Source organism: Bombina bombina, chromosome 3 (genome assembly GCF_027579735.1).
Source record: "Bombina bombina isolate aBomBom1 chromosome 3, aBomBom1.pri, whole genome shotgun sequence".
Lineage (NCBI taxonomy): Eukaryota > Metazoa > Chordata > Amphibia > Anura > Bombinatoridae > Bombina > Bombina bombina.
This window is the reverse complement of record NC_069501.1, coordinates 111,755,589-111,771,245: the sequence shown is the minus strand read 5'-3', so window position 1 is coordinate 111,771,245 and position 15,657 is coordinate 111,755,589. Positions and strand designations below refer to the sequence as shown.

The window sequence follows — 15,657 nt, the reverse complement described above, 5'->3', positions numbered from 1 at the left end:
CATCACTATTCTAAGGAGGGGGAAGGGGCTCAGCCCACAGCTTCTCTGAATACAAATTCCACACACACAGAGCAGCAGTTCACTTCCAGGCTGAGACAATACCACCTCTGCTGAGTAGCCAATCCAGGTATCAACTACTCCACATGATTGTATCGTGACACTTAGTATGGAACAAAAGCACACAAACATAAAGAGTTACTTTTAAGATTTAAAACAGGTACGTTTTTTTTTTTTTTTTGTTTCTATGTGTAAATTTTAATTAAGGAATTTCAGCTGTTTATTTGTTAATTCACCCTTTGTGTCTTAGGATGGAACAAAAACACACAACAATGTTATTTTTCAGATTTAAAGAGACAGTAACATTTTTTTTTTTATCTATACTGGGCGACCCCAACCGGTGTAATCTATACTAGTGCGTCCAGTGAATTATAAGGATGGCCGCATTCCCTATATTTACAAAACTGTTTCCCATCGCCGACTCAGCTAAGGAGGCTGGACAAACATTATCTAAGGGGGACGGAGTATTTTCAGCTTTGCTAAGTGAACTACTATACCCTTAGAGGATAGTCATTTTTTTTAGCGGTCTTATGGACAAATATTACAAGTGGGATGTACACCAGGGCTTACAATGGCAACCAGCTGTGTACTTGGCTACCGTCACTATTGAGACGGCAGATTGGTTTGATGCGTTGTCTGATCCTCATTGCTCCTGCGTGGCTTTGCAGGATTTGGTATGCAGATCTAGTGGACATGTCATCTACCACCTTGGAGACTTCCGTTGAGGAAGGACCTTCTCATCAAGGGCTCTTCCTTCACCCAGATCTAGTTTCTCTGAAGCTGACTGCTTGTGGATTGACTGCTTATTCCTTTCTAAGCAGGGGTTTTCTGATTCGGTCATAGAGACCATGATCCAGGCTCGTAAACCTGTGACTAGAAGGATTTACCATAAGATATGGCGTAAATATTTTATTTGTGTGAATCCAAGGGCTACACATGAAGTAGAGTTAGGATTCCCAGAATTTTGTCCTTTCTTCAAGAAGGATTGGAGAAGGGTTTATCGGCAAGTTCCCTAAAGGGTCAGATCTCTGCCTTATCCATTTTGTTACACAAACGTCTGGTGGTTGTTCCAGATGGTCAATCCTTTTGTCAGGCTTTGGTTAGAATCAGGCCTGTGTTTAATCCAATTACTCCTCCATGGAGTCTGAATTTAGTTATCAGAGTTCTTCAAGGGGTTCTGTTTGAGCCTATACATTCCTTAGATATTAAGTTGTTATCTTGGAAAGTTTTATTTCTTCAACTCGAATAGTGTCTGAACTTTCGGTATTACAATACAAATATCCTTACCTTATTTTTCATTCAGATAAGGTAGTTTTGCGTACTAACCTAGGGTTCCTTACTAAGGTTGTTTCAAGCAGGAACATTAATCAAGATATTGTTGTTCCTTCCCTGTGTCCTAATCCTCCTCCTCAAAAGGAACGTCTTTTGCACAATTTGGACGTGGTCCGTGCCTTGAAATTTTATTTACAAGCGACTAAGGACTTTTGTCAGTCGTCTTCTTTGTCGTTTTTTTCTGGAAAGCGTAAGGATCAGAAAGCTACAGCTACCTCTTTCTTTTTGACTGAAGAGTATCATCCGTTTTGCATATGAGACTGCTGGACAGCAGCCTCCTGAAAGAGTTACGGCTCATTCGACTAGGCCTGTTGCTTCCTCATGGGCATTCAAAAATGAAGCTTCTGGTGATCAGATTTGCAAGGCTGCAACTTGGTCCTCCCTTCACACTTTTTCTAAATTTTACAAATTCGATACTTTTGTCTCGGCTGAGGCTGTTTTTGGGAGAAAGGTTCTTCAAGCAGTGGTGCCTTCTGTTTAGGTTACCTGTCTTGTCCCTCCCTTATCATCCGTCTACTCTAGCTTTGGTATTGTATCCCACAAGTAAGGATGAAATCCATGGACTCATCGTGTCTTTAAAGGGACACTCAGGTTAAATTAAATTTTCATGCTTCAGATACAGCATGTAATTTTAAACAACTTTCCAATTTACTTCCATTAAAAAAAATGTGCACAGTCTTTTATATTTACAATTTTTGAGTCACCAGATCCTACTGAGCATGTGCAAGAATTCACAGACTATACGTGTATGCATTTGTGATTGGCTGATTCCTATCACATGGTACAAGGGGAGTGGAAATATACATAACTTTAACATTTGTTATAAAAAAATCTACTACTCATTTGAAGTTCAGACTAAGTGCTATTGCATTGTCTTGTTATCTTGCATTTGTTGATAATGCAAATCTAATGTGTTGACTGGTCCTTTAAAAAGAAAAGAAAATTTATGCTTACCTAATAAATGTATTTCTTTTTACATACGATGAGTCCACGACTCGCCCTGTTCTCTGAGACAGGTTATTAATTTTTGTAAACTTCAGACAACTCTGCACTTTGGCTTTTCCTTTCTCTTCCTAAACTTTGGTCCAATGATTGGAGTGGGAGGGAAGGGAGGAGCTATATATAGCAGCTCTACTGTGGTGCTCTTTGCCTCCTCATCGAGTCTAAAAAGAAATACATTTATCAGGTAAGCATACATTTTCTTTTCTAAATTCAGACTCTTATCTCTTTCTTTTCAGGGAAAATTGTTTGGTTTTGATTTGAATTCTATCATTTCTACTGTTACTAGAAGTTAAAGGGCTTTTCTTCCTTAGGACAAAAAGTCCAAGGGGAAATCTAAAGACTCCAATCGTTTTTCTTCCTTTCGTCAGAACAAGGAACAGAAACTTGATGGCTCCTCTCAGAAACAAAGCACCTTTGGCCCAGGCTAGAGGCCTAGTGCAAAACTGGGACAGACCTAAGCAAGCCAAAACATCTACTCCTACTTCCAAGTCTACCTGAAAGTGCGGCTCCCAATCCATATGCTTTGGTAAGGGGCAGGTTATGCCTTTTTCAGGAAGCTTGGTTTTAGTCTGTTCCAGATCCCTGTGTTCTGAATATAGTTTCCCAGGGTTATTAAATAGGTTTCAGAACAAGGCCTCCCAGAGGAAGGTTTTTTTTGTCCAATGTTAATGTTCCAAGGAATTCCTTAAAGGCCAAAGCCTTTTTCATTCAGTTTCAGATCTGGAAACTTTTGGGAGTGATTGCTCCAGTTCATTTGCAGGAACAGGGGATGTGATTTTATTCAAATCTCTTCATTGTTCCAAAGAAATAAGGTTATTTCAGACCTGTTCTATATCTGAAAACTCTGAACACGTTTTTTCAGATTTCCTACTTTCAAGATGGAAAATAATCGGCCTATTCTGCCTTTTGTTCAACAAGGTCAGTTTATGTCCACAATAGATTTAAAGGATGCTTATTTTCATGTTCCCATTCACAGGAAACATTATTAATTTCTGAGGTTTGCCTTTCTAGACAAGTATTTTCAGTTTGTTGCTTCACCATTTGGTCTAGCTGCAGTTCCAAGAATTTTCACATCGGCTCTGGGTACCCTATTGTCTAATCAGATCTCAGGGTACTGCAGTGTTCCCTTACCTGGATGATATATTGGTTCAAACTCCATCTTTGCTTATAGCAGAATCTTACAGACAGCAGAATGTTTCTTAAACAACACAGTTGGAAATTTTCCAAAGAGTTCTTTGAAAGGGTTATTTTTCTGGAGTTTCAATTAGTTGCAATCTCAATGAGTCTTTCTCTAACAGATCAGAGAATGCTAAAATTTGTCAGCTTGTCTGAACCTTTAGTCTCTCTCCTTTTCCTCTGTTGCTCTTTGTATGGAAGTACTGGGTCTCATGATGGCAGTCGCAGATGCAATTTATTTTTCTTGATTTCACATGAGACCTCTTCAGCTTTGTATGCTTCGTCGGTCATGCAGGGATCATACATAGCAGTCTCACAAGATTGTTCTGAATCACAGTACAAGTCAGTCTCTGAGTTGGTGGCTATATCATCAGTTTTCCTCGTCCAACCTGGATTGTGATCACTACAGATGCAAGTCTTTTAAGATGGGAAGCTGTTTGGGGTTCTCTGAGAGCTCAAAGGGACAGTCAACACCAGAATTTTTGTTGTTTAAAACGATAGATTATCCCTTTATTATCCATTCCCCAGTTTTGCATAACAAACAGTTATAATAATACACGTTTTACCTCTGTAATTACCTTGTATCTAAGCCTCTGCAGACTGCCCCCTTATTTCAGTTCATTTGACAAACTTGCATTTTATCCAATCAGTCCTCGGTAAATACACATGCGTGAGCTCAATGTTCTCTATGTGAAACACATGAACTAATGCCCTCTAGTGATGAAAAACTGTCAAAATGCTTTCAGATTAGAGGCGGCCTTCAAGGTCTAAGAAATTAGCATATGAACCTCCTAGGTTTAACCTTCAACTAAGAATACCAAGAGTACAAAGCAAAATTGGTGATAAAAGTAAATTGGAAACTTGTTTAAAAGGACATGCCCTGTTTGAATCATGAACGTTTTTTTTTGGACTTGACTGTCCCTTTAAAGGGTTTGAACTCCTCGGGAGGCAAGGTTTGCCAATACATGTTCTAGAACGCTGTGCTATTTTCAGGGTTCTTCAGACTTGGCCTCTGTTTAAAAGGGAGTCTGATCTCCACTTTCAATCAGGCAATGTCGCAGCAGTGGCTTATAACAATCATCAGGGGGTAACACAGTTCCCTAGCAATGAGGGAAGTGTCTCAAATTCTCTCATGGGCAAAAGTAAATTCCTGTCTAGTCTCTACAGTTCATATTCCATGAATGAACAACTGGGAAGCAGATTTTCTTAGCCAATCAGTCTCTGCATCCATGGGAATGGTCTCTTCACCAGGATGTGTTCAGTCAGATTGTGGATCTTCGTAGTCTCTCAGAGATAGATCTGATGGCTTCTAGTTTGAACAACAAACTTCCCGGGTACTTTGTGAGGTCCAGGGATCCTCAGGCAGAGTTTGTTGATGCTTTCGTAGCTCATTGGTCATTTCAGCTTGATAATCTGTTTCCTCCTCGGGTTCTTCTTCCCAGAGGGATTTCCAAGATAAGGCTAGCGAAATAGTCAGTAATCCTAATTGCCTCACATTTACCTCGCAGGATTTGGTTTGCAGAACTTGTTCAGATGTACAATTTGTCCTCCTTGGCCTCTTTCGCTTTGACCAGACCTTCTGTCTCAAGGTCCGTTTTTCCAGCAAGAGCTCAAATCTCTAAGCTTGATGGCATGGAGATTGAACGGTGAGTTCTTACGCATAGAGTTTTTTTTAGTTTCTGCGATTGAAGCTTTAATCCAGGCTCTTAAAGCTGTGACTAGGAATATTTATCATAAGGTCTGGAAGGTTTTATTGCTTGGTGTATAGACTTCTTCTTTTGCGTCTATGTATAAAGTGGATATTAAGCTTCTTTCTTGGAAGGTTTTTTTTTTCTTTTTGGTTATCTCTTCTTCTAGATGAGTTTCTGAATTGTCTGCTCTTTCTTGTGACCCTCCTTATCTTATCTTTCATCAGGATAAGGCTGTCTTAAGGACAACATTTGATTTCTTGCCTAAAGTTGTCTCTTACAATATCAGTAGGGAAATGAATGTCCCATCTTTGTGTCCTAATCCCAAGAATACTTCAGAGAGATCTTTGCATAGTTTGGATGTGGTTAGAGCATTGAAGTGTTATATTGATGCTACTAAGGATTTCAGACAAATTTTTAGTTTGTTAACTTCTCTGGTTCTAGAAAAGCACACCGATGCCCCATGTATTAAAGGTCGAGCAGACAAGCTTCTCAACTTGAGAAGTTGTCCGCTTGCCTTCGCAACATACAGCCGGTGGACGAACAGGATCCGCTGCCCATATGTATCATTGCACGCTCAAGTTAGCCTGTAATGCCCATACCTTCTGTCATGCAATTGGGACTGTCAATCACCAAGAGCGAGCAAGCTCTCAGTGATTTCTCCTCGCCACCTCAGAGGTAGCGTAGAGTGTAAGAAGCAGCGTTCTAATGACTGCTGCTTCTTACATTGCGGGAAGCAGGCTTGCATATGCGAACCTGCCCTGCAAGGGTTCCAGAGCACCTTTTGCAGCTTAGTACATGGAGCCCAGATAGTTTATGCTGTTTTTTTGGCCTCTTGGTTAAAACTTTTGATTCGTATGTCGTTAGCCTCCAGAAAAATGGATTTACTTCTCATTCTACAAGATCAGTTGCCACTTTTTGGGCTTTCAAGAATGAGGCTTCAGTTGACCAAATTTGCAAAGCTGCTGCTTGGTCTTTTATGCATACATTTACTAAATTCTACCATTTTTATGTTTTTCCTTCTTCTAAGGCAGCCTTTGGTTGGAAAGCCTTTCAGGCAGTTGTCTCAGCTTGATTTTTTTGCCTGTTGATTACATTTTAAGTACATTACAAAAACAAAGCCCCTTTTGGGTTCTTGTGGGGTTGTGGATTTAGTTTTTCAGTGAAAAATTATGTTTTTTAAATCTTACAGCTTTGGTTATTAGTTCCCAATAGTAAATGATTGTAGACTCTCACCACCTGTATCAAAGAAAACATAATTTATGCTTACCTGATTTATTTCCTGGTGGTGAGAGTCCACAAAACCCAACCCTGTTGTGTGTTTTTTTTTATGCATCTTTTTTCCCGGGTTCCTTTTATTTTATCCTCTTATTTCTTTTCCTACCAACTTTAGTTTGGCTATATGTTAGACTGACTTAATTGTGAGGAGGGGTTTTATAGAGCTCTTGGAGTTTAAGAATCTTTGCCTCCTCCTAGTGGTAGGGAAGAGTAATTCCCAGGAGTAATGGATCATGGACTCTCACCACCATGAAATAAATTATTTTATCAGGTAAGCATAAATTATGTTTTTCATGTTTTTGTACACAAGGGTTGTTGTAGTGGTTGCAGCATTATCTGATGTATGTTTGTCATGAGAAGCAGTTACTTGTACCGATGACTAGACCTCATACTTTGAAAGAAATATAACTTTTCTTATGGGTTTCTACATTTCCAGGTAGATTTGAGACTGTTAAATGATAAGACTTTCTTTGTACCTTTTTTGTTTTAGGTTTTTCACTGTTTGACCTTATCACTATGGGCCAATTTGATAAAAAAAAAATGTGTTTATATAAGTGTGTTGTGTATCATTTTGGTCATAACAGGATCATGTCTACATAATGTCTACATCGCAACAACGTTCTGATGTAGACAAATTGAAATCGCATGCACGATTGCGAGATTTCAATTATGGGATCGGGTCTGGGGGGCGTTCCTATGATGCTAGGAACGCCCTCCAGACCGCGATCAAATCCAGGAAGCTCAGTTGGCTTCAGGACATCCAGCGGCTATGATGTTGTATTTCGTCCTAACGGCGCTAAAGCCCAGTGCCGTTTGGACGGAATACAATGGCATAACAGTGGTAAAAGGTTAATATTACAGTTATAGCAACAAAGGAATGAACCAAGATAAAGTATTCTTCAAAAACAATATTTCTTTCATGTAATTGGCAAGAGTCCATGAGCTAGTGACGTATGGGATATACATTCCTACCAGGAGGGGTAAAGTTTCCCAAACCTCAAAATGCCTATAAATACACCCCTCACCACACCCACAATTCAGTTTTACAAACTTTGCCTCCCATGGAGGTGGTGAAGAAAGTTTGTGCTAGATTTCTACGTTGATATGCGCTTCGCAGCAGGCTGAAGCCCAGTTTTCCTCTCAGAGTGCAGTGAATGTCAGAGGGATGTGAAGAGAGTATTGCCTATTTGAATTCCATGGTCTTCCTCTAGGGGATCTATTTCATAGGTTCTCTGTTATCGGTCGTAGAGATTTCTTCTCCTACCTCCCTTTTCAGATCGACGATATACTCTTATATACCATTACCTCTACTGATTCTCGTTTCAGTACTGGTTTGGCTATCTACTATATGTAGGTGAGTGTCTTAGGGAAAGTAAGTCTTATTTCTATTCATGACACTCTAAGCTATGGTTGGGCACTTTATATGTAAAGTTCTAAATATATGTGTTAAACTTATATTTGCCATGATTCAGGATAATCAGTATTCCTTCTTTCAGACTGTCAGTTTCATTTTTTTGGGAAAATGCATATGTATGATATTTTTTCTTACCTTAAAAATTTTCAATTGACTTTTTTTTCTAAATTGCGGGCTGTTAGGCTCGTGGGTGCAGAAAATGCTTTAATTTATTGCGTCATTCTTGGCGCAAGACTTTTTTGGTGCAAAAATTTCATTTCCGGCGTCATAGTTGACGCCGGAAGTTTTCACGTGGTTGCGTCATTTTTTGACGTATGTGTGTGGCAGACGTTTTTGGCGCCAAAAATATGGGCGTCATACTTGGCGCCAGTTTTTTCACATTATTTCAGTCTCACTTTTTAGTTGCTTCTGGTTTCTAGAGGCTTGTTTTGCTTTGCATTTTTTCCCCTTCCTGAAACTGCCATTTAAGGAATTTGATAATTTTGCTTTATATGTTGTTTTTTCTATTACATATTGCAAAATGTCACTACCTGACCCTGGATCAGAATCTACTTCTGGAAAGACGCTGCCTGATGTCGGTTCTACCAAAGCTAAGTGCATTTGTTGTAAACTTTTGGTAACTGTTCCTCTGGCTGTAGTTTGTGTTAGTTGTCATGATAAACTATCAAGCGCAGATATTTCCATTAGTAATAATCCATTACCTGTTGTTCCTTCAACTCTAATGTTCCTGTTAATGTAAAAGAATTTGTTTCTAATTCTATTCGGAAGGCTCTGTCTGTTATTCCTCCTTCTAGTAAACGTAAGAGGTCTTTTAAAACTTCTCATATTTCAGATGAATTTTTAAATGACCGCCATCATTCTGACTTATCTATTTCTGATGAGGATCGATCTGGTTCAGAAGAGACTGCCTCAGATATTGACACTGAAAAATCTTCATATTTGTTTAAGATGGAGTTTATTCGTTCTTTACTTAAAGAAGTGTTGATTGCATTAGATATGGAGGAGTCTAGTCCTCTTGATATTAAAACTAATAAGCGTTTAAATTCAGTTTTTAAACCACATGTAGTTATTCCAGAAGTTTTTCCAGTTCCTGATGCTATTTCAGAAGTAATTTCTAGGGAATGGAATAGTCTGGGTACTTCATTTACTCCTTCTCCAAGGTTTAAGAAAGTGTACCCTTTTCCATCTGATAGATTAGAGTTTTGGGAGAAAATCCCCAAAGTTGATGGGGCTAGCTCTACTCTTGCTAAACGTACTACTATTCCTACGGCAGATAGTACTTCTTTTAAAGATCCTTTAGATAGGAAGCTTGAATCCTTTCTAAGCAAGGCTTATTTATGTTCAGGTAATCTTCTTAGACCTGCTATTTCTTTGGCTGATGTTGCTGCAGCTTCCACCTTCTGGTTGGAGGCTTTAGCGCAAAAAGTGTCAGTCCATAATGCTTATAGCATTGTTAAACTTCTTCAACATGCTAATAATTTTGTTTGTGATGCCATTTTCGATATCATTAGAATTGATGTCAGGTATATGTCTTTAGCTATTCTAGCTAGAAGAGCTTTATGGCTTAAGTCTTGGAATGCAGATATGACTTCTAAGTCAACGTTGCTCTCTCTTTCTTTTCAAGGTAATACATTATTTGGTTCTCAGTTGGATTCAATAATTTCAACTGTTACTCTGGGGGAAGGGAGCCTTTTTGCCTAAGGACAAAAAAATCTAAAGGTAAATATAGGGCTGCTAATCGTTTTCGTTCCTTTCGTCAGAATAAGGAACAAAAGCCTGACCCTTCCCCTAAAGGAACAGTTTCCGTTTGGAAACCTTCTCCAGTCTGGAATAAATCCAAGCCTTTTAGAAAGTCAAAACCAGCTCCTAAATCCGCATGAAGGTGCGGCCCTCATTCCAGCACAGCTGGTAGGGGGCAGGTTACGATTTTTCAAAGATGTTCGGATCAATTCGATTCAGAGTCTTTGGATTCAGAACATTGTTTCACAAGGGTACAGAATAGGTTTCAAGGTAAGACCGCCTGTGAGAAGATTTTTTTTCTCTCACGCATTCCAGTAAAGGCTCAGGCGTTTCAAAAATGTGTTTCAGATCTAGAGTCGGCTGGGGTAATTGTGCCAGTTCCAGTTCAGGAACGGGGTCTAGGGTTTTACTCAAATCTGTTCATTGTACCAAAAGAATTCCTTCAGACCAGTTTTGGATCTAAAAATATTGAATCGTTATGTAAGGATACCAACATTCAAAATGGTGACTATAAGGACTATTCTGCCTTTTGTTCAGCAAGGGCATTATATGTCTACAATAGACTTACAGGATGCATATCTTCATATTCCTATCCATCCAGATCACTATCAGTTTCTGAGATTCTCTTTTCTAGACAAGCATTACCAGTTTGTTGCTCTTCCATTTGGCCTAGCAACAGCTCCAATGATCTTTTCTCGGTGCCCTTCTCTCTGTAATCAGAGAACAGGGTATTGCGGTATTTACTTATTTGGACGATATCTTGGCACTTGCTCAGTCTTAACATTCTGCAGAATCTCATACGAATCAATTTGTGTTGTTTCTTCAAAGACATGGTTGGAGGATCAATTTACTAAAGAGTTCCTTGATTCCTCAGACAAGGGTAACCTTTTTGGGTTTCCAAATAGATTGTGTCCATGACTTTGTCTCTAACAGAAAAGAGACGTCTTAAATTAGTTTCAGCCTGTCGAAACCTTCAGTCTCAATCATTCCCTTCGGTAGCTTTGTGCATGGAAATTCTAGGTCTCATGACTGCTGCATCGGACGCGATCCCTTTTGCTCGTTTTCACATGAGACCTCTCCAGCTTTGTATGCTGAACCAATGGTGCAGGGATTATACAAAGATATCACAATTAATATCCTTAAATCCCAATGTTCGATTTTCTCTGACTTGGTGGTTGGATCACCATCGTTTAATTCAAGGGGCCTCTTTTGTTCGTCCAAACTGGACTGTGATCTCAACGGATGCGAGTCTTTCAGGTTGGGGAGCTGTATGGGGATCTCTGACAGCGCAGGGGGTTTGGGAATCTCAGGAGGCGAGATTACCAATCAACATTTTCGAACTCCGTGCGATTTTCAGAGCTCTTCAGTTCTGGCCTCTTCTGAAGAGAGAATCGTTTATTTGTTTTCAGACAGACTATGTCACAACCGTGGCATATGTCAATCATCAATGGGGGACTCAAGTCCTCAGGCTATGAAAGAAGTATCTCGGATACTTGTATGGGCGGAATCCAGCTCCTGTCTAATATCTGCGGTTCACATCACAGGTATAGACAATTGGGAACCGGATTATCTCAGTCGCCAGACGTTACATCCGTGCGAATGGTCTCTTCACCCAGAGGTTTTTCTTCAGATTGTTCAAATCTGGGGACTTCCAGAAATAGATCTGATGGCCTCTCATCTAAACAAGAAACTTCCCAGGTATCTGTCCAGATCCAGGGATCCTCAGGAGGAAGCGGTGGACGCGTTGTCACTTCCTTGGAATTATCAACCTGCTTATATCTTTCCGCCTCTAGTTCTTCTTCCAAAAGTCATTTAAAAAATCTTAATGGAGCGTTCGTTTGTACTGCTTGTGGCTCCAGCATGGCCACACAGGTTTTGGTATGCGGATCTCGTTCGGATGGCCAGTTGCCAACCTTGGACACTTCCGTTAAGACCAGACCTTCTATCTCAAGGCCCATTTTTCCATCAGGATCTCAAATCATTAAACTTGAAGGTATGGAGATTGAACGCTTAATACTTAGTCATAGAGGTTTCTCTGATTCAGTGATTAATACTATATTACAGGCTCGTAAATCTGTGTCTAGAAAGATCTATTACCGAGTTTGGAAGACTTACATTTCTTGGTGTTCTTCTCATAAATTCTCTTGGCATTCTTTTAGAATTCCTAGAATTTTACAGTTTCTTCAGGATGGTTTGGAAAAAGGTTTGTCTGCAAGTTCCTTGAAAGGACAAATCTTTGCTCTTTCTGTACTTTTTCACAGAAAAATTGCTAATCATCCTGATATTCATTGTTTTGTACAGGCTTTGGTTCGTATTAAGCCTGTCATTAAGTCTATTTCTCCTCCTTGGAGTCTTAATTTGGTTCTGAGGGCTTTACAGGCTCCTCCGTTTGAACCTATGCATTCTCTGGATATTAAATTACTTTCTTGGAAAGTTTTATTCCTTTTGGCCATCTCTTCTGCTAGAAGAGTTTGAATTATCTGCTCTTTCTTGTGAATCTCCTTTTCTGGTTTTTCATCAGGATAAGGCGGTGTTGCGGACTTCATTTAATTTTTTACCTAAAGTTGTGAATTCTAACAACATTAGTAGAGAAATTGTTGTCCCTTTTTTGTGTCCTAATCCTAAAAATTCTCTGGAGAGATCTTTACATTCTTTGGATGTAGTTAGAGCTTTGAAATATTATGTTGAAGCTACTAAAGATTTCAGGAAGACTTCTAGTCTATTTGTTGTCTTTTCTGGTTCTAGGAAAGGCCAGAAGGCTTCTGCCATTTCTTTGGCATCTTGGTTAAAGTCTTTGATTCATCATGCTTATGTGGAGTCAGGTAAATCCCCACCTCAAAGGATTACGGCTCATTCTACTAGGTCAGTTTCTACTTCCTGGGCTTTTAAGAATGAAGCTTCTGTTGATCAGATTTGCAAAGCAGCAACTTGGTCTTCTTTGCATACTTTTACTAAATTCTACCATTTTGATGTTTTTTCTTCTTCTGTAGCAGTTTTTGGTAGAAAAGTACTTCAGGCAGCTGTTTCAGTTTGATTCTTCTGCTTATAATTTCAGGGTTTTTTTTTCATTTTAAGATTAAAACTTTTTGATTTGGGTTATGGATTATTTTTTCAGCGGAATTGGCTGTCTTTATTTAATCCCTCCCTCTCTAGTGACTCTTGCGTGGAAGTTCCACATCTTGGGTATCTGCTATCCCATACGTCACTAGCTCATGGACTCTTGCCAATTACATGAAAGAAAACATAATTTATGTAAGAACTTACCTGATAAATTAATTTCTTTCATATTGGCAAGAGTCCATGAGGCCCACCCTTTTTGTGGTGGTTATGATTTTTTTGTATAAAGCACAATTATTCCAATTCCTTGTTGATGCTTTCGCTCCTTTCTTATCACCCCACTTCTTGGCTATTCGTTAAACTGAATTGTGGGTGTGGTGAGGGGTGTATTTATAGGCATTTTGAGGTTTGGGAAACTTTGCCCCTCCTGGTAGGAATGTATATCCCATACGTCACTAGCTCATGGACTCTTGCCAATATGAAAGAAATGAATTTATCAGGTAAGTTCTTACATAAATTATGTTTTGTTTGCTCTAACATATAGTAGCATTTAACTGTCCTGTATAGAAAGGCACTCCCACTTAAATTGAAAATTCAGTAACAGGTTGCACATTCAGACAGCATTTATCAGAATTAAGTAAAAAAAAAAAAAAAAGGCGATATGTTACTATTATAAGTCTGGGGAAGGGGTCACATTGTTGCCTGAAATGTCGTTGTATTCTATTTAAAGGGACATGAAACCTAAAAATGTTCTTTCATGATTCAGATACAGCATACAATTTTAAGCAACTTTTCAATTTGCTTCTGTGAAGTTTGAATTAAAACTTAGTTTTTCTTTCTTTTCAATTTGCTTCTAGTATCTAATATGCTTAGTTCTCTTGTTATCCTTTGTTGAAAACATCTTGCCATTGGGTTACTGATGTGTTCAGCTGGTTTGCAGTAGTGCATTGCTGCACCTTCAGTAAAGGAAATCAAGAGAATGAAGCAAAATTAAAAAAAGAAGTAAATTGGAAAGTTGTTTAAAATAACTTGCTCTATCTGAATCAGGAGAGACAATTTTTGGGTTTCATGTCTCTTTAATGCAGTAAGAATTCTTAATTGGTGCATAATTTGTATTTTCTTTCCTGTCTTGACCTATATAAAGACTAAGTAGAGCTGGCGCTTAATATATATTTCACTCCATGTTTAGATTGATGTCTGGGCCCATCACTCTTCAGCAATTCCAGGCTACTTCACAGGAAGCACTGGTGCACAAGTCCTGACTGCAGACGAGATCAGCAACAGTGGTCCACAGGCTTGGTTTAAAAAGGTATATGCCATAGAAGTAGAAAAGTCGCCTTCTTTGTATTGTACAGAAAATAATTCACAGGTAGCTAGTTCTTGATTTCCCTACATTTAACTACTATACAGTTTCACATAGATACATGTCTTGCATATAAAATACAGCCAAACAAAGAACACCGCACACATGTATGTACACACATATATACACACTATAGCCTTTGCTTTAGAGTCTAAAATGTGTTTGGTTTTAGTTTTTTGTTTTGAGCGGTCTGTATATCATGTTACAATGTAGTTTTTAGTGTTTTCCCCCAAATTGATCTGTTTCAATGTACTTTCAATGGTGTAATCATTTCATAGATTACTAAAACAGAAACATTCCAGCAAGTATGTTTCTTCATTTTTGTTTGGTCTTTGCAACTGGGGCAAAAAAATATTAATGGATTACAAATTTTATTATTGGTTAATTTATTCTGGTTTGTTGAATTTGATAAGCTTAATTTTTGTAATCACTAATTACTTTTATACTGGTAAAAATGAAAAGATGTGATTGGGGCATCTTTAATATGAATAAATAGGCAGGATGCTTTAGCAGTAATACATGTTTACTGTTCACTGCTCTACATAACATCTCAACCAATTAATATTTATTAGCCCATTGATACAGACAAGTAAAGATATAGCCTTATGGTGAAATGCAGCATATATTGGTATACAGAGAAGTGGATAAGCCTTTGATTCTCTTAGGGGGGATAACACACAAGTATGAAAACGCCACCATTGACTCTTCAGAGGATTCACACGATGAGCTGATGTCAAGCGCCATTAGATTCTTCAAGATTCAGATCTCTTCATCGGCCAAAGGTCTTCAGTGGACATCTGCTTCGGCATTGGCTTTCCCCTCTGCATACTGTTAGATGCTGATTTTCACCATTTGGAGAAATTTTAATTCTACAAACTATCTGGTTGAGTTAAACCGGTTTCTAAGTAAAAAAGTAAATTGTGGGCCCCATGCATAGCCATTAATCTGACAGAATTTGGTTCTGCAAAGTCACTTATTTTTATATTCTTTCAGTTGGCGGTTCCTAATAGATCTCCCAAGATTTTAAAGATAAAAATCTCTCTACATGTTCCTTAGAAATTGATCACAAAGCCTGTTCCACAACATTGTGACTTTATTATTTGAATTTCATGTAAATTTCTGTTGATTGGAACGTTTCTGTTTTATATCATGTGAACTGAATATACTTTGTGGCCAAAGGAGAGTGCAATGCAGTTTCTGTTCAATTCACAGTCCTGATCTGTGTTAGATAACTGCATTGCATGAGCTCCTCCAGGTACAATGAAACAGAAGTTGATGCTGAAAATTCTGTCATTACAAAGCAGGTACAAAAGAGGAATCGGTTTCCGGTGTGACTTTGGCTGGGGTTTGTATCATACTCAGCATGGTTGCCTTTCTCTTATGAAAGTTTCCGGGAAAAGAGAGGGCGGATGGAACTCGTAAGTAAACACCTTCTAGGTGTGTAACGTTTGGCAGCCACAAACTCAGCACCTTCTTGGATATGTACATCCAGGTCATTCCAAGATAATTGAACATAACAGGTCTGAGACTGTCAATCTAATGAAATCAAT

General features: G+C 38.7%; 1 protein-coding gene across 1 annotated transcript in view; it reads left to right on the top strand.

Annotated features, from left to right (window-relative positions):
* Window positions 1–15,657, top strand: part of SON (SON DNA and RNA binding protein) — a gene marked incomplete in the record, with an annotated part of 747,918 nt that overhangs the window by 675,796 nt on the left and 56,465 nt on the right. Inside the window, 1 exon segment of the mRNA XM_053705170.1 lies at window positions 13,934–14,053. Coding sequence (XP_053561145.1) covers window positions 13,934–14,053 — 120 coding nt within the window.